General features: G+C 52.3%; 13 protein-coding genes and 1 non-coding gene across 14 annotated transcripts; 6 read left to right on the forward strand and 8 right to left on the reverse strand.

Moving 5' to 3' along the window:
- Window positions 1-6: 6 nt before the first annotated feature.
- Window positions 7-1,341, reverse strand: C7974DRAFT_103476 (uncharacterized protein). The gene is made up of 4 exons (XM_046134884.1): window positions 596-1,341; window positions 414-541; window positions 297-366; window positions 7-241 (listed from the first exon to the last, which is right to left on the reverse strand). Exons 1-4 carry the CDS (start codon window positions 938-940, stop codon window positions 128-130), a joined length of 657 nt encoding a protein of 218 aa, XP_046001502.1. The 5' UTR covers window positions 941-1,341; the 3' UTR covers window positions 7-127.
- A 1-nt stretch (window position 1,342) lies between these two features.
- On the forward strand, window positions 1,343-2,981 carry C7974DRAFT_103571 (kinase-like domain-containing protein). Its single transcript, XM_046134885.1, has 3 exons — window positions 1,343-1,580; window positions 1,640-2,301; window positions 2,371-2,981. The coding sequence occupies exons 2-3, from the start codon at window positions 1,725-1,727 to the stop codon at window positions 2,967-2,969; spliced, it is 1,176 nt and encodes a 391-aa protein (XP_046001503.1). The 5' UTR covers window positions 1,343-1,580; window positions 1,640-1,724; the 3' UTR covers window positions 2,970-2,981.
- A 201-nt stretch (window positions 2,982-3,182) lies between these two features.
- Window positions 3,183-3,264, forward strand: C7974DRAFT_t27. The gene has a single exon. It is a non-coding gene; the product is annotated as a tRNA-Thr (tRNA).
- A 166-nt stretch (window positions 3,265-3,430) lies between these two features.
- Window positions 3,431-6,508, reverse strand: C7974DRAFT_420791 (uncharacterized protein; the record flags this gene model as incomplete). Its single annotated transcript, XM_046144272.1, has 2 exons — window positions 3,431-4,927; window positions 6,078-6,508. The coding sequence occupies 2 exons, from the start codon at window positions 6,506-6,508 to the stop codon at window positions 3,622-3,624; spliced, it is 1,737 nt and encodes a 578-aa protein (XP_046001504.1). The 3' UTR covers window positions 3,431-3,621.
- Window positions 6,509-7,143: 635 nt separating this feature from the next.
- On the reverse strand, window positions 7,144-7,814 carry C7974DRAFT_327857 (uncharacterized protein). Its single transcript, XM_046139020.1, has 3 exons — window positions 7,560-7,814; window positions 7,347-7,469; window positions 7,144-7,294 (listed from the first exon to the last, which is right to left on the reverse strand). Exons 1-3 carry the CDS (start codon window positions 7,766-7,768, stop codon window positions 7,165-7,167), a joined length of 462 nt encoding a protein of 153 aa, XP_046001505.1. The 5' UTR covers window positions 7,769-7,814; the 3' UTR covers window positions 7,144-7,164.
- Window positions 7,815-8,406: 592 nt separating this feature from the next.
- C7974DRAFT_385572 (ribonuclease H-like domain-containing protein) lies at window positions 8,407-10,468 on the reverse strand. Its single transcript, XM_046140963.1, has 2 exons — window positions 9,402-10,468; window positions 8,407-9,350 (listed from the first exon to the last, which is right to left on the reverse strand). The coding sequence occupies exons 1-2, from the start codon at window positions 9,986-9,988 to the stop codon at window positions 8,717-8,719; spliced, it is 1,221 nt and encodes a 406-aa protein (XP_046001506.1). The 5' UTR covers window positions 9,989-10,468; the 3' UTR covers window positions 8,407-8,716.
- A 476-nt stretch (window positions 10,469-10,944) lies between these two features.
- Window positions 10,945-11,393, forward strand: C7974DRAFT_302087 (uncharacterized protein; the record flags this gene model as incomplete). The annotated part of the gene is made up of 2 exons (XM_046137882.1): window positions 10,945-11,188; window positions 11,245-11,393. The coding sequence occupies 2 exons, from the start codon at window positions 10,945-10,947 to the stop codon at window positions 11,391-11,393; spliced, it is 393 nt and encodes a 130-aa protein (XP_046001507.1).
- Window positions 11,394-11,646: 253 nt separating this feature from the next.
- C7974DRAFT_103630 (6-phosphofructo-2-kinase-domain-containing protein) lies at window positions 11,647-14,393 on the forward strand. Its single transcript, XM_046134886.1, has 2 exons — window positions 11,647-12,318; window positions 12,370-14,393. Exons 1-2 carry the CDS (start codon window positions 11,900-11,902, stop codon window positions 14,213-14,215), a joined length of 2,265 nt encoding a protein of 754 aa, XP_046001508.1. The 5' UTR covers window positions 11,647-11,899; the 3' UTR covers window positions 14,216-14,393.
- C7974DRAFT_447103 (uncharacterized protein) lies at window positions 14,393-15,594 on the reverse strand (the record flags this gene model as incomplete). Its single annotated transcript, XM_046145624.1, has 2 exons — window positions 14,393-15,171; window positions 15,224-15,594. The coding sequence occupies 2 exons, from the start codon at window positions 15,592-15,594 to the stop codon at window positions 14,847-14,849; spliced, it is 696 nt and encodes a 231-aa protein (XP_046001509.1). The 3' UTR covers window positions 14,393-14,846.
- A 1,579-nt stretch (window positions 15,595-17,173) lies between these two features.
- C7974DRAFT_385586 (uncharacterized protein) lies at window positions 17,174-17,618 on the reverse strand. Its single transcript, XM_046140964.1, has one exon. It carries the CDS (start codon window positions 17,545-17,547, stop codon window positions 17,326-17,328), a length of 222 nt encoding a protein of 73 aa, XP_046001510.1. The 5' UTR covers window positions 17,548-17,618; the 3' UTR covers window positions 17,174-17,325.
- A 508-nt stretch (window positions 17,619-18,126) lies between these two features.
- C7974DRAFT_302569 (uncharacterized protein) lies at window positions 18,127-19,527 on the forward strand (the record flags this gene model as incomplete). Its single annotated transcript, XM_046137906.1, is given in 5 exon segments — window positions 18,127-18,335; window positions 18,354-18,400; window positions 18,450-18,520; window positions 18,570-18,811; window positions 18,912-19,527. Coding segments are annotated over 5 exon segments (1,185 nt in total), but the record flags the coding sequence as incomplete, so codon positions are not given.
- A 1,081-nt stretch (window positions 19,528-20,608) lies between these two features.
- On the forward strand, window positions 20,609-22,475 carry C7974DRAFT_303549 (Alpha/Beta hydrolase protein; the record flags this gene model as incomplete). Its single annotated transcript, XM_046137950.1, has 4 exons — window positions 20,609-20,757; window positions 20,810-21,143; window positions 21,193-21,420; window positions 21,468-22,475. The coding sequence occupies 4 exons, from the start codon at window positions 20,609-20,611 to the stop codon at window positions 22,473-22,475; spliced, it is 1,719 nt and encodes a 572-aa protein (XP_046001512.1).
- A 126-nt stretch (window positions 22,476-22,601) lies between these two features.
- On the reverse strand, window positions 22,602-23,887 carry C7974DRAFT_103676 (uncharacterized protein). The gene has a single exon (XM_046134887.1). It carries the CDS (start codon window positions 23,689-23,691, stop codon window positions 22,762-22,764), a length of 930 nt encoding a protein of 309 aa, XP_046001513.1. The 5' UTR covers window positions 23,692-23,887; the 3' UTR covers window positions 22,602-22,761.
- Window positions 23,888-24,373: 486 nt separating this feature from the next.
- On the reverse strand, window positions 24,374-26,213 carry C7974DRAFT_103684 (Cys/Met metabolism PLP-dependent enzyme-domain-containing protein). Its single transcript, XM_046134889.1, has 5 exons — window positions 25,965-26,213; window positions 25,859-25,914; window positions 25,713-25,806; window positions 24,649-25,661; window positions 24,374-24,597 (listed from the first exon to the last, which is right to left on the reverse strand). Exons 1-5 carry the CDS (start codon window positions 26,011-26,013, stop codon window positions 24,430-24,432), a joined length of 1,380 nt encoding a protein of 459 aa, XP_046001514.1. The 5' UTR covers window positions 26,014-26,213; the 3' UTR covers window positions 24,374-24,429.
- Between the last annotated feature and the right edge of the window lie 451 nt (window positions 26,214-26,664).

Raw genomic sequence — 26,664 nt, forward strand, 5'->3', positions numbered from 1 at the left:
GGCACGTCGGCATTGAGGTTGATGTATTCTCAGGCCCACGTGTATGACGTAACGCGTAGACGCTACTTGAGACTCGGTCCGTTCCGGGTCTTTGCGCTTTCTCTTCGGAGCTCCTACCATAACCGCTTCATACCTTCGAATATTCACGGGATCCGCGCGTTCGTAGCCACCAAATCACGAAGATGCCCAGATTTAGTGCCTCCAATCCAGCCAGACCAACACCAGCCCAGAATGAAAATCGCTGTGGTACCATTAGCCAAGCTCTGCTCTACTCCAAAGCAGCTTCATCCACTAACCATCGCTGTGCACGTCTCGCTGAAGTCGATGTCCTGATACTCGTAGTTACGATGAGTACATGTCCACGATCTGTATAATTCAGCATTGAAGAGCTCTTCGAGTACGCCACGACTCACAGCAGATCCCAGTTGGTCTCGGACGTGTCCCAAGTGCCATAGTATGCAGTCACCGCAACCCACAGCACGAGACAAATCGACGACACGACTATTGTGCTAATATTACCCACCTTCGTCATCCTTCGTACCTAGACGTTGGTCAGCAGCTGTATCAGCCATCGTCCAGCACAGAGAATACTTACGACTTTAGTGAAGCTTGCGATAACCAGAACAAAGCTCAATGCGCCTGCAACAATTGCCGCGCCCAACAAGACATACGTCGGATACAATTTCAGCCCTTCTTTCTCGGGCCAAACGGGAAGGCTCCCGCTACCCTCGTGGAACGGGTTTCTGACATGTTTGGTACTTCGATAGTTGCGGATGGCATCGATCAGGCTGAAGCAAATTAATGCGCAAGTTAACAAGGACAGTATTCGTAGGACCAAACGAAGCCAGTAGACAGGTCGATATTCGCGCAGCTCCGGTGCAGATGTTAGTTTCTCATTGCGGTTCTCGGCCAGGAGGCTCTCAGTAGCACTCTTTTCCATCTTGGGGAGATTTGGGTAGGTAGCAGGCTCTCGGGTCGCTACTGCGGGTCAAAGAAGGGCATCAGCGTATCTTATTATTGCCGTCGGATAACGGCAGACCGTGCCTCAATCTGACAGCCTTACCACTCTTGGAAGCCGAGCGATGCTGACGGTGGTCAGGCCCTTCGCCGCATCGTATTGTCGGTGCTGATGTGAGAGGCTGAGCTTGCACCGTACTCTATTATAGACAGGTGCGCTAGGTTTGAACTCATTGACGACATTGATTCGTTCTCATAATCTCCAGTGGAGCGTTTCTTACTAGGTACTTCTCAGCACCGAGAGCCATCCCGATCAAGTCAACCTTAGATCTTGGCATATAGTGGTGATATTCCTCTATGTATACTATTCATTAACGTATCGGCTGTTTGTTTCTCCAGTTCTGTTTCGTACTCGATCACGAAGGACTTCGCGGATCTGTGGGATGTGGCCCGTGCATCTGGTGTCCCCTGTCTTCTTTCGCTTGTGAGCCTCACACTCGAGTACGTACCAACAACGTAAGTACAACCCAGGATTCTGCTCTTTATCACCTATACTACATACACGTCAAGTTTTATGTGCGTTTTCAGGTGTGCCTTGTTACAATCATCATCGATTGTAAGCCGTAAGTGCCCCGCCTCCCAGTGCGATTAATTTGCACTGAATGCTCCCACGTCAGCGAAGAGGCTTGGTATTTTGCATTGAACTTGCGGTATTTATCTGCGTTGTACTACTAGCCCAGAAGCTTTGGAGACCCTCGGTAGAGCCAATGCCAGCTTCGCAATCACCCAGAGAAGTCGCCTCTGCCTTGCTTGCCAAGAGAGGTCTCGACGTCGTCTCTATCTCGTTGCTCCAGTCACTATGGGCTGGGTATGGACAAATATGCCGCATCAGTGCAACTGATGCCTCAGAGAAGACGCATCCTTATGTCCTCAAGCTCATTACACCACCGCCAACGCGAGCTGGAGATGAGGGTCACTCTAGAAAGATTTTAAGTTATCAGGTCGAACAGTACTTCTACAGCCACCTGGCGCCGCAGCTTCCGACATCTGTGCCCGTGGCGACATGTCTGGCAAGCATCAATCAACATCACCAAGATGGCACGTCCACAACGGCTATGATCTTGAATGATCTGAAGCAGGACTTCCCAGTGGCTGGCGAGAAGCGTGGTGCACTGTCCACCATTCAAGTTGGTGCTGCTCTGGACTGGCTGGCTGGCTTTCATGGTTTCTGGTGGCCGAATGTGAACAGCTTTGATCGAACCAAGCTTGTACTGCCTCCGCTGGAAGAAGTCCAACAAGACGGCCAAGATGCAGTTGAGAAAACAGTTTGGCTCAACGGAGGATGTAAGTTCAGTGCTGGCTCCCACATAGTGCACTTGAATTTTACCAAACTCGTACTGACACAGCCTGCAGACACTTACCTAGCCACACGACGGAACGAGTACAACAGCTTAGTAGACGACGACTCAGAATGGACGGACCCATTGACCAAACCGTTGGAAGGCCAAGATCAGTCTATTGCCGAATTAGCCGCTACGTTTCTATCGCCATCTGTGTCGGGTCAGAGTCCTATCGAAGGCTATCAGACGCTGATCCACGGCGACGTCAAGTCTGAAAACCTCTTCACCAGCAAGTCAGGGGAGCAAGTAGCGTTCTACGACTTTCAGTATATCGGCCTTGGACTTGGAGTCTGCGATCTGGCGAAGCTGTTCACCTGCTCCATACCACTCAGCATGCTAGTGGTCGATAATCATGTGCCACACACCCTGAAGATGCAGGACGGTGAGAGGAAACTATTGGAGAGATATTGGAATGGCTTGAGGGGCATCAGTAAGAAGGAGTACAAGTGGGAAACCTTTGTACAGCATTGGGAGATTGCACTCGTGGATTGGCTCCGGTTCCAAGCAAGCTGGGGCTTCTGGGGAAACACGGAGTGGTTGGAAGCGCGTGTTAGAAGTATTTTGATGGATCAGCAGTGGGGTGAGACTCTGAAGACGATGGTCGCTGCGTAGTAGCCTATGAGAGTGGCGAGATTCTACCGGCTGATGGAGCCCCACTTACCCCTCACTTTGGCCTTGATGCATAGCACTGGACTTTTACTCTGAATCAAACACGAAGTTACAACCCGATGAAACGATTGTCAAGTCACTCTGATTGCCGTACTATATGGCCTGTGTATTTTGACACTTCGGCACAAGCTCGGTTGAATATATTGACTCAGAGACGCCCGTTTGGCTTAGTGGTACAGCGTCTCACTCGTACGCTTGCGACATGAGAAGATCCTCGGTTCGATTCCGAGAATGGGCACTCTTTTTGCCGGCTTGATCCACGCAGCAGTGCGAAGAATTCCATTTTTTTAAGGGGCGCGGATCAGGAATGCATCTCGTCTTGGCAGGTGATCAGCCCTGCACCGATGGAGGATCCTATACTAAATGATTCCTTGTAAGAAACGAAAGTCTTATTAATTAGACTAACAAGATGTGTTAGATGTTAGCATATCTGCAAAACCAGATCTTTTTGCTGTTGATGCTAATTCAAACACTCTACGAGTGTGACAATCACGGGCACAAATTTCACATATTGCAAGACAGCGCTAATTGTGTAATATCTTCTCATTGCCAGTCACTCGTAGGAGCAACAGACTACATGACTCGATCTGAGTTTCTAGGCTGGACCAAGTCCATCAAAGAAAACCTCGTCCAAGAGAGGAAACAGGGCCTGCTGACCAGCCCACTGTTCCTCTGCAGCGCCCCTAATCCTCTCCGGGGGAAGAACAAAACCAAAGTCGCCGGTGTCGGGAAGCTCGATGGTATAGGAGAAGTCTGCGCCACCGATAGCATAAAGGTGATCCGGTGCGGCACCAGTCGTCGTATACAATGTAGCGCCGGAGGGTCCAAATGTGAAGGTCGTTCGCCTGTCCGAGCTGTCGCGGATGACCTCGCTCAGAACAGAAGCAGTCTTGGTCCACTTGCCCAACTCAGGGGCATACCATTCCTCCTTGGAGCCAAAGGGCGAGAGAATGTACTGCCCATAGCTGTGCCAGTCGATGTACAGCTTGATACCAACAGTGTCGCGCAGCTTGCGGACGTACGCATCAAGACCTTGGTTTTCGATGGTGTCGGACGGCTTCTCACCCCTGTAGGCCTGCGCACAGCCGTTCTTCGAGGCTCCAAGCGGGTTTGCGTCCCAGCCGTACTCCCAGTTGCGGTTGATGTCGGTGCCAAAGCAGGTCTGGTTCTGGCCTGGGTGAGGCGGCGTTCGAGTCTTGCGCCAGAGACGATCCTTTTCTTGCGAGTAGACAAAGCCGTCAGGGTTGACGACAGGGAAGATGTGGAAATCGTACGTGTTCAGAATTGACTGGGTCGTGTTTGTCGCGTTCTTGTGGGCGTTGATAAGCTGCAGTGCGAGGTATTCGACGGTCTTCGAGGTGATCCATTCTCGTGCGTGTACATTGCCATGGTAGAGCACTGCGGGCTTTCCTGGACCTGCATCGCCAAAGAGGTGGATACCCTGAATGGTGCGATTCTCGTATGAACGGCCAGAAGATACCAGCTTGGAGTTGTTTGGGAAAGCTGCGTGAAGGTCGGAAATGTACTGTACGTGTTCCGCGTATGGAGAATAAGCATCGTACCAAGAGAGGTCATCAATGTCGCGTTTGCGGTAGGCCTTCTGCTCTCCCTCCTTCTCGATCGATTTACCAAGATCCTTGTGCAATGGGCGGTAGTTCAGGTCAAGTGATTCGAACTTCTCAAACTGGTCCGGGGAGACGACAATGTCGATGTGAGTATCGGTGTCTTCCCACTGCTGGTAGGAGATGGTCGCGAGTTTCTTTTGGACCTCAGCGACACGGCCCAACGTATTGACTCGCAGGACCTTGTAGCCGGCATATGACACGGCGCCGCTGGAAGCCGCAGCGACACCGACCGCAAGAGATGCCAAAAGTGAATGTACAACGAACGCCTTCATCTTGCTGGATAATTAGCAAAGGCACGAGCGATAATCTTCGGCGTAGGAGATCTCTTTCTCTTTTATACTTGACTACATTCACAGCTTTCCTGAAGGGACTAGAGCAACCGCAATGGCACCACAATTGCGTGCGATGATGGCTCTCCAAGCGAGCAACCTTGCAAAATTACCTGGTGGCCTGTCTCTTCGAACGGGATTTTCATGTGGTAAAAGAGAGCCTAATGTCAGGTACCTTTCGTACCTTCCACATTGGTGTTAGAATGTTGCATTGGCATTTCTTGACAACCCCAAAACCGTAACTTTCGTGATGCATCGCGCAGATGACGATCTCGCTTCCAGTATTTCGCGCTCCATTCTGGTGTTGATGGCCGGGTTGCATCGGTGAGCAGAGAGGACAAATCCTTTCGAAAGGCAGCCTTCAAGGACACTCACTGACAGCGAATCAGAGTTACAACTCAATTCTCGCACTACACGGATGAGCCACATCGAATTTCGACTGAAAGGTAGGGATAGTGATCAGGAGTAGGAATGGCTGACAACTGCTGCCTGCCTCATACAGGTAATCTTTAGTGGGGCAAGTGACGCGAACATGTTGTCACCTTTTTATTTAACAACATGCATCTTATACCTTCACACATCTCTCCGTCGCTAAAGTCTGATTGTTACGCCAGTTTCTTGCTTGGAAAAATCAACAGACATGAGTTATGAAAAGCATTTGAACGTCTACATTTCGCTTGAGTAGGTTATCTACACCATGCTGCACAAACGGCTCTCACGTTCCAGGATGAATGGCAAATGTGTAAGTATCCCTCAGGCGTACAAATTTTTGACGCAGAACTTGCGACTACGATAGTGATAGAAGCTGGCACTTGGTAAAGATCTTTTCACTAGGAGCAAGGTGATATTTTTGTGAACTACTACATGGAGCATCCTACAACCCGAGAGAACGGCTCGAACGCCTGGGAGCACCCTCCTACTCCATACTCAAAAACACTGGAGAACGATCCATAACATAATCAGCGGGAGAATATGTGACCACGTTGGCCTGGTGGGCTGGCTGGAGCTCGGAGAAGGCAGCGACTTCTTGAGCTTGATGTCGTTGCTTTGGTCTGGTAAGCAGGGCATTACACGTCAAGAGATCGAGATTTACTTACGGGGCGAGTTCGCTGACCGAAGAAGGCTCCACAAGTGTAGAGAGTGTCGAGGCCGGCAGTGATGCTGCAGATGTCGGCTTCGAGAACACAACGGGGCCGTGACCCAAAGTGAAGGGACGCCCTGAAGGCGACGCGGCCGGAAGAACGACAGGACCATGTCCCATAGTAAATGGAAGCCCCGAAGGCTTCACAAGCGAGACCAGAAAAGATCCATGGCCTAGGGTGAAGGGACGCCCTGAAGGCGCCGCGATCGAAACCATGGCAGGTCCAGGCCCAGTAACGAAAGGGACCCCTTCCATGTGCTCCGTCGGCGTTGTCGTGATAGGCAAAATGCTGACGATTGGCGAGGCATCGAGCATTACAGGGGTCGAGAAGGTGGGTATGAGCAGCTGGCGTGCAGCCAGAGCTGATGAGAGGGAGCTTGGATCCATGCTGGGAACTCTTCGTATCGGGCTTGGACAAGAAAAGGTATGTAGATGAAGAGGGAATATTTCTCAGGTATATATACTCTCCTCATATTAGTGGCCATGGTTTCTGATCCATGGTTGGTTCGTCGTTTTGGTAAAGGACCCTGAACCATATTTGACAATCACTGTTCCACGGCGGGACCAGACTGATGAACATTCAACCAAGGATGAAGGATATCAAGCCGGCCAACCATACGTTTGTAGCGATTTGATATGGCAACAGGTAGAACACCTTCAGTAACAGAGAGTGAGCTGTCTTGTACAAAGCGTAAACGATCAAACCCATCAGGCTGTGGATGCGGAGCTCTTGAGCCATAAAGAGTAGGAAGGAGAAGAATCTGTTCTCAAATCTGGTGTTAGCCATTATCAACAACAGTTCCCGATTTTGAGCTTGCGTTGTAAGAAGGGTTGATATTAGTCCCCCCGAAAGAACAAAGTCGCTGCTACGCCAGGCAATACATGAACGCGGAGCAATGCAAGGTCTTGGGAACAAAACCAATCAAAGAGCATTGGATGTGAAAGAGGGGAATATCACCCAGGGGAAATGTGCACAAATGGTCATCATGCGTAGTTCTCGCCCAAACACTATCGTACGGTTCCCCGACACTCTCACACCCAGCTTATGAACAAGTGGGACTTGTCGAAGGCCTTACTGCCGAATTGCTTGGGTTCGTCTGTCCACATCCATTCACAGAGCCCAAAAGTGTATCATCGACTGCAGCATTGTATGCTGCACCACAATTCGCGTCGCTTGGTCGTCGTTAGCCCTAGGTATACTTTGGGGAGGATTTCAAAAATCTACCTTGCTCCGCCAGAGGCATTATTGAACCAGCTACAGACATCATGACTGAAGCAGTCCTGCGTGTACGCGTTTCCGACAGCGGTTCCAGAGCATCCCGCGCCACAGCGGCCGTTGCATGAGTAGCTGGAATTGTCAGCTTCAATCCAGATATTCATTCCTACGACATGGTTTCATGGGATGAATCATGTCAGACCTGTGAAGTTGTATACGTACTCTCCTCCCGTAACACTGTTTGTGCCAAAGTTACTGCCAACAGTACCTGTCCAGCGACACGTTTTCCCTGCAGCATTCGTCCACGTCGCTGTTGCTGTGGCGCCGACTTTCAGGCAGGATACTGCGCGCTTCTCAAGGATATCATTTTCGATCGGCGACGCTGAAGCCAGGGCTGCAGCAGCCAGAAGGGTGAAGAGGACGGACTTCATTGCGGGTGTTCGAGATGAAGTAAGACTTGAACGATAAAGATTAAGGAAGGAACAAGCAATTATGCAGAAGACATGAGTGCTGATTTTGACCTCTTTTATTCTCACATAGAAGTCTCGGTCTTGTACAAAAATGATCTCTTGTCCGTAGTTCATCAATCTCTGATCTGAACAAGAACCTCGGGACGGACCTTCACTCTGCAAAGGACTCGGATCGTGGATCCGGTGGACTTTTATTGGACTATCTACGGTGTGAAATATGCTAGCAACCGCGATTCCACACATAAGCAGGTACGCGTCTGCACTTCTCCACTGACCTTTCCGCCTTGTTCGGTCGAATCGACTTCACTAGTAGCCCTTTCCTCACCGCAGTGTGGTCCTTGATACTGTTAGTCAATCATATGCTATTCGAAGTGGATATCATGTGGCCAGTCGGACTGACAAACAATCTAAAGCAGGACAAATTACTAGATTGGGCAGTCACGATGCCTCGGCTTATGCCGCAATCCGGGGCAACGACATACAAGGATTCGATGTCGCAATGCCGTCGTGCCTGTTATTGACTTCGTACATTGGCCCCAGATGGGTTACAAACAAACACTAAATGGGGCTTTCAGAGTGCTCCTGTGTAGATATCGTAATGTCAAGCGCGTGAAATGTTATACTGTATTTCACCTAAAGTAACAAGTAGCTTGAGATGAGCCGAAAATCCTAGCTATACCATCTTCACCACAAGAAACAAGTAGCTCAGGATGAGCCGAAGACCTCCTAGCTATGTCATGCGCATCATCTTACAACGCGATTGGTCGCGTCTGTGTTCCCACTTTTCCAACAACAAAGTTGGTTAGTTCGATGTAAACTGAACGATGCCGAATTGTGCAACAGATATGGTAGTACACAGCTAGGTAGTAGCAGGACGGGTTCAATCACAGAAAAGTGACCACGTAGCCATCACGTGCTGGCTGTCGCTGATTCGTTAGCACTCACAGCGACAACATCTGTCTGTGGTGGTGCGACAATCGCGATGGGCCTACTCTGAGCTGGTGCGTTGACAGCCGTGAAGTGCGACGAGGTCTGGGTCATCAATTGTGCAGCAGCCGCACTGTCGTAAGCCGCGTCTTCTTCCTTCTCTTCTCGCTCTTGTTTCTTTATCTGCTCCCATTCTTCCTTCGTCTTGATCGGGCTCGTGAGTGTGGTCGAGAATTCGATCTCGCCTCTGAGCTGAGGAGTACTCTGTCTAGATCCTTGGACAGCCAGCTGGTCAGCTGCGACGTTGCCCGGGTCGTTGGCGTGCCCTTTAATCCACTGGAACTTTGTTTTCGCTTTGCAAGCCTCACGTTCGCAGACTCGCGAAACTATAGGCTCCACGAGATCTCTGTTCTCAACATCCTTGCCGGCCGAATTCTTCCATCCGTTTCTAAGCCACTTTGGTGACCATTCAGCGATGCATCGTATTGCGTAGTACGAATCGGTGCAGATTAAAACATCTCGATCGATAGGAACGTGATCGAGGGCCCGAGCGACAGCTGTCAATTCAGCGCGTTGGTTTGTCTGCTTCGTTCCTCGCAACGGTTCTGACACGTTTCTGCTCGGCGAATCAGCGCAAGTGCATGCTGGGCGGTATGCAGTCGCTTACCTCTTGTCGTTGGTGCCAAAGTACACGCCAACACCGGCAACGGCCCCAGTCTGGCCATTACCAAGTGAACTGCCGTCTGTGTAGACCACGATTTGACCTGTGAAATCGCCCGTTGGTTGCTTCTTTGTAGCACTCAATTCCGCCTCGGTCTTGTGTCTAATCGCACCACTCTCAAGGTCCATCTTTATAGTGCGATCGAAGCCGTCTTCGGCGCCTTCTGGCAGTGGACCCATCCCAGGCTCGTACACAGCATCGCCATTGGACACTGCTGCCGCCGATAAGCTGCTGTTCTTCTTCGCCTTCTTCGAAACAGGTTCACTGGCCTTGCAGCCTTGACCGACTGCAGAAGAGGCCTCAGAAAGGTCGCCTCGCAAGCTGATGGGTACACTCTGATCACGCCTGTGCTCATCAACGAAGGCTTGAGCTTCTTCACTTGTCGCAAAACTTTGCTGCAGCCCGCCGCTACAACCTTTGATCTGTGCCTGTGTTGATGGCCAGTCTGTGTATACACCAGGAACATGCCCGATGGCCACGCCATAGTACTTCGTCTTCCCAGGCTTGGGCATTGGCTTGTGTGTACCCTTCATGAAGGCTTCGGCGTCGGTGAGAGAATCGAACTTCTTGTCTGATCTCAGTCAGTCAATCATTCGTGAGAACAGACCAGAGGTAATATACATTCGGCCTTCATGCCCTTGGTCTGTAGCTCGCAGTCGGCCCAGCTGTAGTATATGCCTGGTGTGCGACCAACTCTGACAGCATAGAATGCGGGGCCCGCATTTCTCTTCCGTTTGCCACTGGAAGTGGTGGATGCCCCAGATTTTGAGTCGCCCATCTCGTCGCCTTCTGCTTCTTCTCGCGATTCTGCGTGAGAGATGTCGTAGAAAGGGCCTCCAAGGCTAGAATGAGGGTGGCAGCGGCGTGGTAGACAAGAATTTAGAGGTAATGGAGATGCTTCGGGCGCAGTTCTGGCAAAGGACGTATTGCTAGATCGACTTTGCCTGCTGCGGTCAGCTTTGTTGGTGAAGGTGCGTGAACAGCTGCATACAAACCGCCGGAGGTCCGCACAAGTGTGGCCGTGCACTGAGAAGCAAACAGCTGAGCAAGCCGTCTCATGTACTGCGCGAGGTGCGGGAAATAATAAGGGAGAGGTTGGGTGCAGGCGATGGTGAGGCCAGGCGACTTGTTGTCGATGAAGAAATGTTGGGCCTCTTCATCATGCGACGCTTTGGTGTGGAAATCGGTCGAGTGCAGGTGGCCAATGTACTCAATCCTGGCTTTGCAACAAACGGAGGCGTTCAGACCTCATCTGCGCAAATCTCGAAGGCTGAGAACAAGGAGAAAGACTATAGCATCTATCGCTACAAAATTTGGATAGCTTTAGAAGAGCTGAAGACCTCCGAACTGCATCGTGCAAGTGCACGATTATGTCGCAATCAGCCTCGGCACCTGACTTATCGACTGCACTACCACGTGAAGGAGACATCAATTACCATACACACCACTACCCTCCTCAGGGAATCGTGATCTTCCAACATTAGCCACTATGTTTGAGGGCCGCCATGCCGCCGACCGCTATCGCTCAGTCGTTCTCACGTCTGCCGAAATGGTCGAGATTCGTGCAGCGCAAAGAACGTTCGAGGGAGCCTACATCCGCACGGCCATCGGACAGTTCTCGTTCGCCCTGATCGTGCTCAAGATCTTCACGGCTGAGTTCTACTCCATCGGTGCGCTATTCGCAGTCTATGGGGCAGGCATTCTGTTCATCAGCTTGTTCAGACGGCAGCAGGGTGCGTTGGGGAACTCGAGGATGACGTCGCAGCCCGGGCGCACTGACACAAGACAGGCAATAAGCAGTTCTTCTCAGAACTAGGCGAGGATGGTCTCCATAGGAAAAAGTTCAGGACGAGCGGCAATGTGGTGAGCGTGTTGACTGCGCTGAGTGTCTCGGCGTACGTCTGTTTGCTGGTGCTCACGCTGCGGCTCGAGACGTGACGGACGCCGACAGACACTGGGTCATCTGGTGGGACTGCATCACTGCCTTCCCCCAGCGTTGCTGCCACGTCTGCGGCGCTTTGTAGAGCTGGTCGCAACCGCGCATAGTTGAGCACAGCAGCTGCAAATCAACCACAGTAACGTCGCTATCAAAGCGCAGATAAGAATTAAGGCAACTTATATTGTCGCGCTCAGGACCCTGACGGCCTGCCTACGGTTGTGTCCCTGGACTCCGTCCGCTTACGTCTAGTTTTTTGCGGCGAACCACAAGTTCAGTCATCGGCACGGTGCCCAAATATACAATAAAGCGCGTCGCCAGCCGCCGCCTCCGAACAACTTGCCGCAGACGCCCTCCCGCTTCTGTCGCCTCGAGCACTTTGCACACTGCCCAGGACGTATCCAAGCCTCTGTTTACACGATCCCACCCGCGAGCCTCCACGCCCGCGGCCGTCACAGCAGCTGTGGTTCCCGGATTACTGGGTGCTAGCGGAACTTCCTAATCGGGCATGGCTGCTATAACGCCGCCTCGCGCGACCGAGCTACTACATCATCAGCAGCGCCGACGCTCATCTGCCTCCAGCACTCCCGCAAACCCCGCCCGCCGCTCCAGCCAGCCCCTCACCGACGCGCGAAACGTTCTCATGAGCGGCCTCAACCCGACCAAGGACCACGCGCAGCCCACGAACCCGTCGACGAGCAACGCTGAGCCTGCCCCGCGGTCTGCGCCCGCACCTACCATCCCGTCTGCAGGTCCCCCGAAGAGCGTGCAGGCCATCCGAGATTCAGCCGCCCACCGTGGAGAGCTCAAGCCTCCACCCACGTCCGCCGGCGGCACCTTCCACCACACCCATGCGACCGTGAAGGATGGCGTGGGCGTCGCGCTGAGCGACACCCCGGCGCCGTCGCAGCCACCAAGCCCCAAGGGGTGCGTCCCAGATGCTCAATCTGCTGAGGCGCTGCGCACTAACAGACCCAGGGCCTTGACGAGGAACAGCAGCGCTGCCTCGACGCCCCGCATTCGCCCCACCACTCTCGACATCCCCGGCCTCACCAAGTCGAAGGTCTCGCCTGACGGCAAGATTGCGTCGCGCGATGTCGGCTCCAAGCTCGTCATAGTCATGGTGGGTCTGCCTGCACGTGGCAAGTCCTACATCACCAAGAAGATGACCAGATACCTCAACTGGTTGCAGCACGATACAAAGATTTTCAATGTGGGAGAGAAACGCCGTGTGGCCACCAGCGGGCATGGCTTTCGCCTGTCGCAGCAAAGCTTAGAGAGGGTTCCTTCCGGGGTTAGGCACGCGCTAGAACAACACAAGGACACCCTTCCTCAGATTGCAGCCAAGATCCTGATCAACGGCAAGTCGGCAGCTGCAGACAATGGAGGAATGGCCCCATTGGACCTCCAAGATCCACGCCGCGACCCGACCAACTCCACCGCCGTCGAGGAGGCCGATGTACCCCATGTAGAAGTCACAGCACCTGGCAAGAAGGCGGCAACACCGGAGCAGCCGGATTTGAACGGAGGCGGACAGGAGGAAAAGGACGAGGGCATGGACCAGTCAGCAGACTTCTTCGATCCCAACAATCAGAAGGGCGCTCAAATCCGAGAGCAGTGCGCTATGGAAACCTTGGACGACCTTCTCGATTACATCCTGAATGGCAATGGCTCAGTCGGCATCTTCGACGCGACTAACAGCACCCTTGGACGGAGGAAGCAGATTATGGAGAAAATCCGCGCAAGGGCTGGCCCAGAGCTGAACGTTCTGTTCGTCGAGAGCGTCTGCCAGGACAAGAGCCTGTTGGAGTCAAACATGCGTTTGAAGCTATCTGGACCAGATTATCAGGACAAAGACCCCTACGCTGCGCTCGAAGATTTTAAGAAACGTGTCGCCATCTATGAGAAAAACTACGTTCCTATCGGGGACTACGAGGAAGAAAACAACATGCCATATGTCAAAATGGTTGATGTTGGCCGCAAAATGATCTCGCACCAGATCAAAGGCTTCCTCGCTGGCCAAGCAGTCTACTATCTCCTCAACTTCAATCTCGCGCCCCGCATGATCTGGATAACGCGCCACGGCGAGTCCCTCGACAATCTCGCTGGCAAGATTGGCGGCGATTCAGATCTCTCTGAGAATGGGCGCAAATACTCCAAAGCCATGACTCGCTTCATTGACAAGCAGCGCGCAGAATGGGCCATCCGCCAAGCAGACAAAATGGCAAATACACACTTTCCTCCAGTGCCTGGGGACCATACTCCGCCCAACCCCTACTTCAGCAGCGACTTCGAGCAAAACAACTTTTGCGTCTGGACGTCCATGCTGAAAAGAAGTGTCCAGTCCGGCCAATATTTTTGCGACGAGGACTTTGAGGTGAAGCAAATGCGTATGCTCGACGAACTGAACGCGGGCCTCATGGAGGGCCTCACATACGACGAAATCCGTACCAAGCACGCCGAGGAGTACCTGCGCCGGCGCCGCGACAAGCTTGCATATCGCTATCCCGGTCCCGGCGGCGAAGGCTACCTCGACGTGATCAACCGCATTCGCCCCGTCATCGTGGAATTGGAGCGCATGACAGACCACTGTTTGCTCATCACACATCGCTCCGTAGCAAGAGTTCTTTTGGCATACTTCCAGGGTCTTAACCGGGAAGATGTCGCTGACCTTGACTGCCCGCTGGGTATGCTGTACCAGCTTGAGCCCAAGCCGTACGGCGTCGAGTTCAAGGCGTGGCGGTACAAGCCCGAGAAAGACGATTTTGACTACTTGCCGCTGTACAAGTTGCGTCGGGCGACAACAAACCCGCAGCTCAACTAAGCGTAGTCATTACTGGCATGAAATGGCTGTTTGGGATTGGATTTCAATGGGTGTATTACTATGATATGGGGGTTACGTGTTCTGGTTGCGTTGACGGTGGCATGTCTTCTTAGAGTCCTTAATGCTCCTTTTCACGTCTGAATGTTTGATGAGATCCTCATGCATTTCAAGGCGTATCTGTTAGGCAGGCCAAGGTGTCTCTGTTTCTTGTGGCTTATGCATATATTTTCCACAACTTTTCCGCACATGTCGATGAATAGATCGTTATCAACCATCATGCTCATATCTCGTTCCAGGCGCTTCAAGAACGATAACATTGACTCGCACGTTTTCTTCGGGAAAAACTCAGTGGTCGATGTGCTTCATGGCCTCGAATTTCCCCAACTCAAGTCGTGGGGCGATGGTCAGGTTTGTTACTTACGAATCGCCCATCATAGCAGGTAAGCCGGCAACGCCACGGCCTTGTGCTTTATCACGAACCCAAAACACATTACGAAGGATTCAAGAGGGACTATTTACTCCAACCAAAACGGGAAAATCCCCGCACCGCCTCGAACAGGAAAGCTGCCGCACAATCTTCCATTTCGGCAACAGGCAAGAGCCCGGCACTGCCCAGTCTGGCGCGTCTCTCTTACGGAAGGCCTGTTCGATCGTCTTCAGACGCTTGTACTCGTCTCGTGGGGCACCCACGGACTGTGCATCGTCGTTCTCGGGATGTGGAGTCGGCGCGCGATGATGACTCGGCTTGTTGGTATCTGGCGTCAATCGGCCTCTTGGTACCTGGCATCAAACGGTTATGGTTTCCTACTACGGGCTCCATGTGGGTTCCCGTGTGGGCGTCCAGGTTGTGTTGAAACCAACGGCTTGCTTCGGGGTCGCGCATACTTGCGTCTCCATCGTGGGTTTCAGGAAGTGCTCGTGAAGGTCTCTGCAACACCTCAAGCGGTACCTCGTACCTAGGTACTTGAATGGAAAACACCGTTGACTATCACATGTACTCGTCCTTACTCCAACAAACTTGGATATCCCTGTTTTTGCCCAAGACGTGGAGTTTCCGTCATCTCGAGTTTGTCGGCGTATCCTTCGGGCTTTTCAGCTCCTTCGCGTGGAGGAAGTTTTCTGCAACAGGTGTACTCTTCCTCGGTGTCAGCTGTAAATATCTTGAGGCAGCGATCGTGACACGAGTCGTATATGTACGGTGTAACCAGATAAGTATTGCTCTCTGACACTGCACGTATTGCGCTTCCTAGGCGACCGTTGCTGCTGCATGTTTTAGCTCGAGTCTCCACTGTGACACGCGTCAAGCATGCCTGGCCGGTAGCGGCAGTCTCGTCTGAGCTTCGGATGGAAAGAACCGAGTCGTTGTTGATGAACCGCATAGCGAAGATCAGGCTCGAGCGTTGAGATGAAGGCGCGGAGGTGGAAACGTGGTGATGCTCGGGGGGCCACAACCACCCTTTGATTCTGCTCACTTGGTAACCTTTGGCTCTCGATTTGCAACATGCACCTCGTCACGATGGTCACACATCGTAGCCTGGACTTTGTACCTGGCAAGGGTTGTTCAAGACAGCAGGTTGTCTCCCAGGGTGTCAAACATGTCGTCCACTCAGATCAAAGTCAATTATTTGTGATGGCTGACTGACGTATTACATCCGAGGGTCTTTGCCGGCCCTGATGGATAAGATTTGATGAGTGTGGGCCAAGGAAAGGAAAGACCGAAGGAATTCGACCGAAGGAGGTGAGCGTAGCAAGAAAGAGATGCTCAGTGTGGAAATAGCGCGCAGCAGGGAGCCATGGATGGATGTAACCACGGCTAGCAGGATAGTTTTGACAGCAAAGGTCGCCCTGCCGCCCGTAAAGTGTGTGAAATCGATCATCTCTCACGAGCTTATTGAGCTGCATCCATTCGTTCGGACAAATATACCCTTTCTTGTTTTCTATGTTACATAGATTCCACACGTTTAAAATTTCTGAACATATGCTTTATCGTGTCCAGAGAGGTTGCATTGCCATGATAGGCTTTTGTTATTGCTAAGCCGAATTTACCTGCACATTAAAGGAGCAGACACTACTGGTAGTCCATTGTTGGCTCTTCTTCGGCTGTTATATTGTCTAAGTATAACAAGGTCCGACGGCCACGCTCAAGCTCACAATCATTGTGAGTAACGAGCTACAGTCAAGACACCTTGGAGCGCTGCAGGCACCCGTGGATAGCTAAATTTTGGGGTGGCAGCCTGCATAGAGGAGTGTTGGTGGAGAAATGAGATGTTTCGAAGGCTTCTAGGGCACGATTCGGTGGCTTAAGGCCGGATGTGCGTCAGCTCGGGGCTTTGGTTCCACCTCACGGCTCACAGCCTATCCCTGTGCGCGTGCACCCGCATCGGATGCGTGTCAACCAGTCCCCATTGACGGCCCGGGTGCCTAGCGTGGTGGATTAGGAAGATAAGGTTCAGCGGGACTCTGGGCAAGCGCAAAGCCAAAACATCCTTTGAATGGCCCTGTGGCTGCGAGCAACCCATTTCGTGAGTATGAGTGGGCGTATAAAGAGTGGTCTGACTGTCAAAACTACAGTAACTAGGATTAAATCCTTTTGATACACGAGCTGGTGGGGGAAGGATTGTATCCACTAGGCACTTACTCGTAAATCTATCACGAGCAGACGGGACAAGAGTTGCGCACTCGCCAGGCATGTTGCGACATGCAGATCATGACGCGACAGACATGCCAACCTTTCGACTCCATTGGTACCGTTTGATTCCCAAGATCTCATCTCTTCTTGTACGGATCTAAACAACCAGCAGTCTTTACCCGTGAAACCTGTGGACGTACAGCCTGTACGATGTCCGATCGAAACAGGGGGCCGAGGTACATGAGATCGGCCATCAAATGAATACTACCTATGCATACGGTGCGACGCTAGCCGATCTCTTCTGACAGAAAATTAAGGTTTCGATAACATGTGTGTAACTACATTGAATATCCACAAACTTCCGATTGTGTTCCTGAAGGATTCTTGTGCAGTGAGCTACTGACATCGGCTTCTACAGCCTACCTATAGATGCTTTCATCCCGCCTGCAACTAGATGCATGTTCAGCTCAGAAACTTGTCATCATATTCTGATGTTACGAAGCTGTTTTGCTTTTTCGTTGAAACGGAAGAAATCGCCCGTAGGGCTGAGTCCAGATGTCAGGATGTCGGCATCATTGGAGCCAGTCGAGAGTAGAGCCGAGAAGACTCCTCGAAGCAACAAAACCTTGGGACCCTTTACAAACCCGGCGGTGTGGAGGAACGCAGACAGGAATGAAGCTGTGAACCATTGGGTCACGACCATGTTGTACCATGGGCTCAGCTGGGTCTGGACAAGTGTACCTAATTACATTAAACTCATGTCTTGCATGCACCACTCGACGCGGCAGAGCGGGTCTCTTCCGATCCCGCGATGAGCGCATGCGACTATTACCTGAGCACTGCCATGCAATGAAGTCGTACGTGACAGCGGCTGTCCCTAGCGACTCGCGTCGTCATCGAGTCATATTCCTGTCAGCCGCACCCCCGGTCCAGCATCTTTATCAATTACGTCTCAACCATGCTAGCTCAAAGACTGGGGTCAGCGCACTTTGACCGTTCGCAGCGCCTGTCTGATGGTGTCCCCGCGCGTGAGGCGCTTTCCCCCCCGAACAGTCGCAAGCGTGTCGCTACACTTTCGGGATACTCTAGAGACATCGAGTGATTGACAGGGGATCTCCAACACCTAGGTATACATTGCTTGTGGGCCCCAACCTGTGGACCTTCTCTACACTCAGCCTAACGAAACATCTACACAGCCATTAGTCGGCGGAGCTTCCGTAAATCTCTGTGATTCCAGCCCTCCTCAACGACTGGTACACGGAATACGACCCTCACAGCCTGATCAGCTATGGATCAGTACACACCTGAAGAGCTGGACGTGTTACGGGCGCAAGATCAAGGGCCCTTGTGCCAGCGTATTATCATCACATTTACATCGATAGCATTCATTTCGATATGCCTGCGGGTGTACACGCGGATGAAATATCACAAAACTGGATGGGAAGACTGGACCATTATGATTGCTATGGTGCGTTGCTGTCTATTATCAACGTAGTCAAATACTGACAGATACCCGCAGGCCTTAATGATAATAACATGTGTTTGCCAATTACTTCGTAAGTTCTGAAAATGAGCCTCGAGCGGCCAAGCATTAACATGTATCAGAGATCAGAGCTGGCAGCGGGAAGCATGCAATGTTTGTGCCATACCCAGAAAAAGTCTCTGAGGGCTTGAAGGTTCGTTAAGACGCGGCGGCTGCACTCGGTCTGAGCTAACAGCATCAAGTATCTGTTCTTCAGCATCATTGCATATAACATGAGCCTCACTGCCACCAAAATATCGATATTGCTGCAATACTACCGTATCTTCACGATACGCGAGCTGCGCGTTCCTGTCTATGTGGCTCTAGCCATCGTTGGTTCGTGGGGAGTGGTGTTACTGTTCACGTCCATATTCTCTTGCGTCCCAGTCGAGGCATATTGGAACGTACTGATAAAAGGGAGTTCCAAATGTGTGGACCAGATGGCGTAAGTAATGTTCCACCAAAGAAATCATTAGCCTACTACCTAGGCACTGTGTTGATATCAACAATATATGGGCATTGGGACTTTACTGACGCAAGCACAGGTTGTGGTATGTCAATGCTTCCGCGAACATGATAACGGATCTCATGGTCGCTGTTATCCCAGTTCGAGGCATCTGGAGTTTACAGATACCGAAACGCCAAAAGCTAGCGCTGCTCGCCATCCTTACCATAGGATGGTTTGTATGCGTCGTCTCTATTATTCGAGTCACCACACTCACCGTGTTTGAGAAACATATGGACGACGCGACATACTATAGTGCACCAACTGCATACTGGAGTTCTATCGAAGCCAATCTTGGTATCGTATGCGCATCACTTCCGGCCCTTAAGCCTTTGATCGTCAGAATCATTCCTGTCTTTGGTAGCCTACATGACAGCAGGGGACGGACCTCGGATTCGGCGACTGGAAACAGGCACAGGCTGCACAAGCTCGTCAGCAAAGGCATCCGAAGAACCGGCGATGACGAAGAAAAGCTGACGAGCCAGTCGAGCGTCAGTCATGCCCACTCATTCACATCAGGGCCTTCGGAGAGCGAGATGCAGGGGAAGAAGATATATGTTACAAAACAGTTTGAAGTTGACAACAGCCAAGAACGGCAGGGCAGCAACCAGGAAGTGGCAGCTGCCGAGTTTTTGACGCACGACACCAGCCGGTAGCACGCAACTCGCGGGCGGCGCGGGCGGCCACGTGGATCATGTCATCCTCAAAGTTCTTTGCATGTTTCGTCCTTTTGTCCGGCGCCGAATACCAGGAACGCTACGGTTAATGTGTACTAGATGCAATGACGTACAGGGTCTAGTTGTAATAACTATACGATATGGCCCCATCAATGCTTTTGGACGTATGCAATTGGCCACTTATTATGGTCTGCATTTGATCGACGACCTTCTCGTGTTCAGGCTGGCCCTAGAGATAGCAGACCTCCATTTTGCGAGAGATTCCAATGTATCGGAAGGTCCACGCAGATCCAGGTATTTGATATGAATTTGGAGGCTGCTTGTTACTTGTCTGTCGGCCTAGTTGACCAGCGAGAGACGCTATATCTCAGCATCAACTGCCCTTGGCGGTGTCATTTCGGCAGCTTGCGTGATTAGAGATCTCGGCTTCCGACAAGTGCGACGGCCCCTGGCGGTGTTACTTGTGAACCCAGACCTGAGACAGGGATTGGGAGATACTTAGTAAGCTTGGCAAGATTGGTAATTCTGAGCTTTGTAAGCAGCTCCCATACAAATTTCGTCTATGCGTAAAAGTGTTGCGAAACAAAACGTCATTATCTGCCGAGAAAAAAACGGTTACTAGATTCGGCTCGGCAGGCAGGCACGCACTGGATGTTCCTCTAGCCCGGACAGTCTAACAGGAAAAGGCATTGATCATACAGAAAACAATGTATTAGAGGAGCTAATTACAACAAGTCAAATTCGAGCAAATGCACACAAATATCGGTACTTCGGGCTTCGCACCAGTCACACGCTTATGCAGCAGGAAACGCGCATTCATGATCCGTCGAAGCAGTTGGTGCTTGGTGCACCGAGCTACACGTTGGTCGAGCTGTCCTGGTGGTATGATAGGTCAGAACCATGCAAGCCTACCTTGAAGAGACTCTAATGGATGGCGATCTCACGGACGGATCCCGAATTTTGTTCAGTGAAGCAGGATACATAAACACCTGTAGAGCCTCCATTTGGGTGGCATCCAACCAATTCAATATCCACGCTGAAAATGGCTTCAATGGGACGAATGGCTACGGCCGCAGTACTCTGCCTGCTTAGTGTACCAGCAGCTCTGGCAGCACCGGTTTACAATGCCCAAGATCTGGTCGTTGACTTGGGTTATGGTATTTACCAGGGCGCTCATAACGAGACTACGGGGCTCAATGCCTGGAAAGGGTATTTCACGCCTTGCCGTACATTCGAATGATACACTGACTTCTGCTTCCAGCATTCGTTACGCTGCAGCTCCAATTGGCGATCTCCGCTGGCGAGCTCCATCAGTACCAGCTGTGTCCCGAGCAGTAGTGAATGCTACCACTTATGGTACACGCTGTCCTCAAGCTGGGCCTTTTAATCTCTTTGGCCAATTAGATTCACCATCTGGCGACGAGGACTGTCTTTTCCTAAATGTATGGGCTCCGGCCGTCGAGGAAGGTAAGAACCTTCCAGTGCTCGTCTGGATTCACGGTGGTGGATACGGTGGCGGCAGCGGAGACCTAGATATGAGTCACATCGTCACCGCAAACGATAACAGCTTTGTCGCCGTTACATTACAATACAGAGTAAGTTCTTGAGACCACAAATTTAAGGCAGACACTAACATTCCTTGAGCTCGGTGCGTTTGGCTTCCTTTCTTCGGCTGAGGTTGAAAAGAACGGTGTCGTGAATGCCGGTATACTTGATTTGGCGTTCGCCCTGCAATGGGTGCAAGACCACATCAGCCGGTTTGGAGGCGATGTCTCCAGAGTCACCATAACAGGTGAGAGTGCTGGAGCTGGAGCAACAATGCTCTTGGGCACTGCAAAGAATGGCACTCTAGGGTCATCACTGTTCAGAGGCGTAAGTATCTCGAGTGGTAGCATCATACACTGCTGACAGACTATCAGATCATATCTGCTTCACCCTACCTGCCACCTCAGTACGATTTTGACGCTCCTATTCCAACAGAGAGATATGAAAGCTTTGCTTCCCACGCTGGATGTGGTAACTCGACCGACACGCTCGCTTGCCTGCGCAGCAAAGACACCGTCACACTGCAATCTGCAAACATCGACGTGAATGCTGCCAATTTCTACGGTACCTGGGCGTTTCTTCCTGTCACAGAGCCAGAGACTGGCTTCGTCACCACCCTCCCCAGCGAATCGTTATTCGCCAAACGCGTGAATGGCGAGCACCTCCTCGTCGGTAACAACGCCAACGAGGGTCCTCTTTTCGTCCCCCCCATCAATAGCACTGACTCTTTACGAACCTGGCTCCAGGGCGCATACCCATACCTGGAGTCTACTGATATCGACGCCATTCTCGCTGTTTACCCAGAATCTAACGTCACGGACACTGCCCTCTACGCAACCACTGGCCTTGGCCCTGTCACAGCGCTAGACGTCAGTCAGTACGGCGCCGGCGTCCAGCAACGCGCCTACAACCTCTACGCCGAGGCGACCTTCGTCTGCCCCGCGTACTGGATGAATTCGGCCTACACACGCAACAACCGCACCTCCCACCACTATCAGTACTCGGTGCCCGCGGCGCTGCACGGCGACGACCCCAACGCCTACTTTGGCCCCGCCCAGCCCAACCAGCCCGATATATTCACCACCGTCTTCAGGCAGATCTGGGGCGGCTTTGTGCGAGCCGCGAAGCCCGCAACTGCGCAGGGCATCAGCAATCTCACCTGGCCTGCGTGGGCCGACGATGGCGAGAGCCGCATGATCAATCTGAACACCACCGGTGGAGTGCCGTACCAGAGCCCTCAGATGAACGGCGTGAACGTCACCGAGTTCATGATGCCCGGTATCCAGAACGACTTCAGCGTTGTCGATGCGTTGTCGTGGGAGGGTGGCCGCGGTGCCAGGTGCGACTTCTGGAAGACACTTGCGAGCAAGATGTCTGTGTAAGGGTGAGGCTCTGGTAGGCCGGGGGTTGAGGCAAGGTTCGTTATTACGGGTTTCAGATGTACATATTCAAGGAGAACGGCATAGCGAGGTGTATATCAAAGGGGTACATAGACTCATTTATAAGATTGTATTAGCCAAGTCAAGCCATGAATTACAACATCTAAATCACAATACGACTAAACAATATACGCTCACGAAGAAACTCCGAATCGACCACAAACTAAAACTCTATGAGGAACCCACCCAACGCCACAAGACAATCACTATCCCATCGCTGACCATCACCTCACAAAACTTTCTTATCACAAATGGAGATGTCAGTCGTGCAACCCACAAACCCGTTCGCGCAGTTGAAGTAGTTTCCATGGTTCGGCGGGCAAGACCCCCAGAACCTCTTCTCACCACCGCAGACCTTGGACTCGCCTGTGCAGCCCACGAAGCCGCTGGCGCACTCGCTGGGCCTGGCGTACCACGTTCCCGCGGCGCAGATCGGGGCGGACTTGGGGGCGGGGACGACGGGGGTCGTGGTGATGGGGACGGAGGCGGGCTTGTCGCAGACGGCGGTGTTGGTGGAGCAGCCGCGGAAGCCGTTGGCGCAGACGTAGAACGCGGAGCCGGCGGGGCAGTCGGAGGAGGGAGGTGTGCCAGCGGGGGCCTGTGGGACGGGGGCTGGGTCGCAGATGCGCGGGTTGGTGCTGCAGCCCTTGAAGCCAGTGGCGCAGACGTACCAGCTGCCCTGGCCCTCAGCGCAGGTACCGGGAGCAGGAGTAGTTTGGCCCGGAGAGGCCTTACTGGAGCTTGAGGGCTTGGGATCGCAGACGGTCGGGTCGGTGCTGCAGCCCTTGAAGCCAGTGGCGCAGACGTACCAGCTGCCCTGACCCTCAGCGCAAGTGCCGGGAGCAACTGAGCGGGTAGAAGGCGCAGTATCGCAAACACCCGGGTTCGTGCTGCATCCAGCGAAGCCGTTGGCGCACTTGAAGAACGAGCCTAGCCCTGGAGCGCCAGAGCAGTCGTTGAAGAAGCGCTTGGGGCCGGTGCAGACCGCCGAGCCTCGGGCGTAGTCGACGCAGCCGCTGAAGCCGCTCGAGCATTGGATAGCGGGAGTCAGGTGCGATTGGCCGGGGCAGAAGTTGGTGGAGCGCTCGGTCAGGGTTGGAACGGCGTTGGTGAGAGTGGCGAGGGAGATGGCGAGGGAGAGGGAAGTGAGGAACTGCATCTTGAAGTAGACTAAGGGAATTGGTGGGACAGTAGAGGGATTAAAGAAATGCTCGAAAGAGATGAGAAATTGGAAGATGAGATGGTAGGAAATGAAGAGACCAAGGAAATAGACCAAGGAAAAAGACCAAAGGAAAAGGAGATGATAGGAAACTGTTGACTGATTGTGATGATGAGACTGATAGACGGTCGTTCTACAACATCTATATACTCGCCATCGCAGGCTATGCGGCGCACCAGTCTAGCGTCGCTCTCAGCCCATTCACTACACAAGCCGCAGCATCTGGGTAGCAGAACGCCCCATCTGACTGTGCCACAGCGCTGAGAGTTAGTTATGGCGGTGTGTGCTAGTCGGAATGCTCGAGTGGTAAAGCAGCCGAGTGAGTTTGCTTCTCATTGGCCAATGCATGGTCTGTCAACAGCCAAGTGAGGGTGTATGCTTACGGCCGAGACTGGCTTATTGGCTCAGTTAGCGAGAATAGGTTTGCGGCTGATATGCGTGGCGGAGCTGCATACAACAAAGAGCTCAGCCGGTCCGATTTTGGATTGCGGGGTCGGATGCAAAGACATCGAGAGCCTGGTTCAGGTGACTGAGGGCTGGAGTGGGCTGACTGGGGTGAGTGGTTGAAAGCAGCAAATAATCAAGACATCCAAACAACTAGGCGATGACAAAGATGGTTACTTGGTTAAACATGGTATCTAGGCGTGCTCTCTGAGCATATTTCGAGCAGTCAGAAGCTTAGGTGGATCCAGAAATGGAAGCAGGCACTTCAGTATCCCCAGTCTTCTCTGCATTGGCAGGTACGCCTTTCTCGTCCGGCTTGGTGGCTGACTGTTCGAACGACTGTTCGAAGTCTGCAATAATGTCGTCGATATGCTCTGTGCCGACTGAGATGCGGATAAGGTCCTGCGACCGTCAGTAGGGCTCATTCAGGCTCGGGATCAACTTGTATCTTACCTCAGTCACACCAGAAGCTTCCTTTTCGTCATCGTTCAACTGCTCGTGCGTGGTGGTCCATGGGTGAATCGCTAGCGTCTTCGAATCACCAACGTTTGCCAGATTTGAGATCAGCTTGAAGTTGTCAACAATCTGGCTCCCTGCAGAACCTCCTCCCTTCACACCAAACGAGAGCACACCTCCAAACCCACGTGTCAGATACTTCTTTGCAAGCTCGTGCGATTGGTGGCTTTCCAAACCGGGGTACGATACCCAGCTCACATTTTCATTGCTTTCTAACCACTTTGCGAGCTTGAGCGCGTTGTAAGCGTGGCGCTCCGCGCGCAAGCTGAGTGTTTCAATGCCGATGAGTAGTTGTTGGGCAGCAAAAGGGTTAAGAGCTGCACCCAGATCACGCTGGATCTCGACACGGGCGCGGATGATGTAGGCGATGGGGCCAAATGTGTCCACAAACTTCAGGCCGTGATAGCCTTCCGAGGGGTCGTTGAACTGGGGAAAGCGCTTTGCGTTCTTAGCCCAATCGAACTTGCCACTGTCAACGATCACGCCACCAATCGTTGTGCCGTGGCCGCCAATCCACTTGGTCGCCGAGTGGACGACAATATCTGCACCGTGGTCGATGGGCCGAATGAAGTATCCACCAGCGCCGAATGTATTGTCCACGACGACCGGGATGCCGGCTTCATGTGCAATTGCGACAATCTTCTCGAAGTCCGGTACATTGTATCTGGGGTTGCCAATAGACTCAAGGTAGATGGCCTTGGTCTTGTCATCGATCGCGGCTTTGAAGTCTTCTGGCTTGTCACCGTTGACGAACTTCGTCTGAATGCCAAATCGAGGGAAGAAGACCTTCAGCTGGTTGTATGTGCCTCCGTAGAGATTTGTCGTAGCAACGATGTTGTCTCCGGCGTGCGCGAGGGCGCTGATAGCAATGAACTGCGCTGCCTGGCCAGACGAGGTGGCCAAAGCTGCAGCACCGCCTTCGAGCGCTGCGATACGTTGTTCGAATACACCTATACACAAGTTACTCGAAAGTCGCTGTACTGAAAGTCTGTAGCGCATACCAACAGTTGGGTTTCCGATACGGCTGTAAATGTTACCGGACTCCTTGAGGCCAAACAATCTCGCGCCGTGAGCGGAGTCATTGAAAGTGAATGACTTTGGATTTTAGCATCAGTTTACGCACTCTTCGCACCGAATATTGATTTACCGTGGTCGCGTAGATTGGCACAGCGCGTGAGTTCGTGGCGGAGTCTGGAGTATGGCCTGAAGCCTGCTGTTAGAAGTAGATCCTTCACAAGATCTGGGGTGTTTACCAGCATGCAATTGCAGCGTCTCAAAGTTCTTGGACAGCTGTTCAGCCATTGTGAACGATACGCAGGTCTTGAAGGGTGAAGGGTTGTCTATGGATGTTGTCCTCGGCTGAGCAGCGACAACAAAAGAGAGCCTGCCGAATTAAAGAGGGGTCCTATATGTAATTGCGTCTCCGGTCACGTCATCTACGTGCTCTGGATCTCGCTTGCCCTGAACGCACTCCGATCTGACAGTGGAGTAGATATACAGCTCCGCCTTATCCACTTTTACATATCGGCCGTGGACCATCATGGTCTTATCCCGCAAGTGCTGACGCTGGCCCCCATCTCTGATACTGGAGCAGAAAACTGTCTGTCAGGCTTGCCATTTGCGGTCATGATTGGGAAATTGCGTGAGATTTGGGGGGTAGCTAATGGTAGCTACCCCGCGCCGATGTAAACAAACGGACTAGGCTAGAATGATGACCGAACCAGGGTCTGCGCCGGCGGCCGAACGCTGCCACGTTCTGACACAAACACTGTGCTGGGAGTTCTATCATTGGTAGAGAGCATGCGAATCAGTTTGTTACACGATGTGAACGATCGGCAGCGGAATGTCGTATTTAGGGATCGAGTGTTGAACAAAAACTCCTTTGCTTGTATAGTGCTGATGTGGCTACGTGCGACTACTGATGACCAGCCAACTGGCGCAACACAGATGCCA

The sequence above is a fragment of the Boeremia exigua genome (genome assembly GCF_020726555.1).
Source record: "Boeremia exigua strain MPI-SDFR-AT-0100 chromosome Unknown C7974scaffold_2, whole genome shotgun sequence".
Classification (NCBI taxonomy): Eukaryota; Fungi; Ascomycota; class Dothideomycetes; order Pleosporales; family Didymellaceae; genus Boeremia; species Boeremia exigua.

Excerpts from the sequence above, each read along its gene's own strand:
- C7974DRAFT_385586 (XM_046140964.1), bottom strand. The coding sequence starts at position 17,547 with ATGGTCGTGACCCAATGGTTCACAGCTTCATTCCTGTCTGCGTTCCTC.
- C7974DRAFT_327857 (XM_046139020.1), bottom strand. The coding sequence starts at position 7,768 with ATGAAGTCCGTCCTCTTCACCCTTCTGGCTGCTGCAGCCCTGGCTTCA. Across the intron at positions 7,470-7,559 it reads AACAGTGTTACGGGAGGAGA|CTACTCATGCAACGGCCGCT; the intron begins GTACGTATACAA and ends TGACAATTCCAG. Across the intron at positions 7,295-7,346 it reads AATGCCTCTGGCGGAGCAAG|CGACGCGAATTGTGGTGCAG; the intron begins GTAGATTTTTGA and ends ACGACGACCAAG.
- C7974DRAFT_103630 (XM_046134886.1), top strand. The coding sequence starts at position 11,900 with ATGGCTGCTATAACGCCGCCTCGCGCGACCGAGCTACTACATCATCAG. Across the intron at positions 12,319-12,369 it reads CAGCCACCAAGCCCCAAGGG|GGCCTTGACGAGGAACAGCA; the intron begins GTGCGTCCCAGA and ends TAACAGACCCAG.
- C7974DRAFT_103571 (XM_046134885.1), top strand. The coding sequence starts at position 1,725 with ATGCCAGCTTCGCAATCACCCAGAGAAGTCGCCTCTGCCTTGCTTGCC. Across the intron at positions 2,302-2,370 it reads AGTTTGGCTCAACGGAGGAT|ACACTTACCTAGCCACACGA; the intron begins GTAAGTTCAGTG and ends CACAGCCTGCAG.
- C7974DRAFT_103684 (XM_046134889.1), bottom strand. The coding sequence starts at position 26,013 with ATGGCTGAACAGCTGTCCAAGAACTTTGAGACGCTGCAATTGCATGCT. Across the intron at positions 25,807-25,858 it reads TGCCAATCTACGCGACCACG|TCATTCACTTTCAATGACTC; the intron begins GTAAATCAATAT and ends TAAAATCCAAAG. Across the intron at positions 25,662-25,712 it reads TATCGGAAACCCAACTGTTG|GTGTATTCGAACAACGTATC; the intron begins GTATGCGCTACA and ends ACTTGTGTATAG.
- C7974DRAFT_103476 (XM_046134884.1), bottom strand. The coding sequence starts at position 940 with ATGGAAAAGAGTGCTACTGAGAGCCTCCTGGCCGAGAACCGCAATGAG. Across the intron at positions 542-595 it reads TCGCAAGCTTCACTAAAGTC|GTACGAAGGATGACGAAGGT; the intron begins GTAAGTATTCTC and ends ACCAACGTCTAG. Across the intron at positions 242-296 it reads GCGAGACGTGCACAGCGATG|CGATTTTCATTCTGGGCTGG; the intron begins GTTAGTGGATGA and ends ATGGTACCACAG.
- C7974DRAFT_103676 (XM_046134887.1), bottom strand. The coding sequence starts at position 23,691 with ATGCAGTTCCTCACTTCCCTCTCCCTCGCCATCTCCCTCGCCACTCTC.
- C7974DRAFT_385572 (XM_046140963.1), bottom strand. The coding sequence starts at position 9,988 with ATGAAGGGTACACACAAGCCAATGCCCAAGCCTGGGAAGACGAAGTAC. Across the intron at positions 9,351-9,401 it reads TTTGGCACCAACGACAAGAG|AAACGTGTCAGAACCGTTGC; the intron begins GTAAGCGACTGC and ends TTCGCCGAGCAG.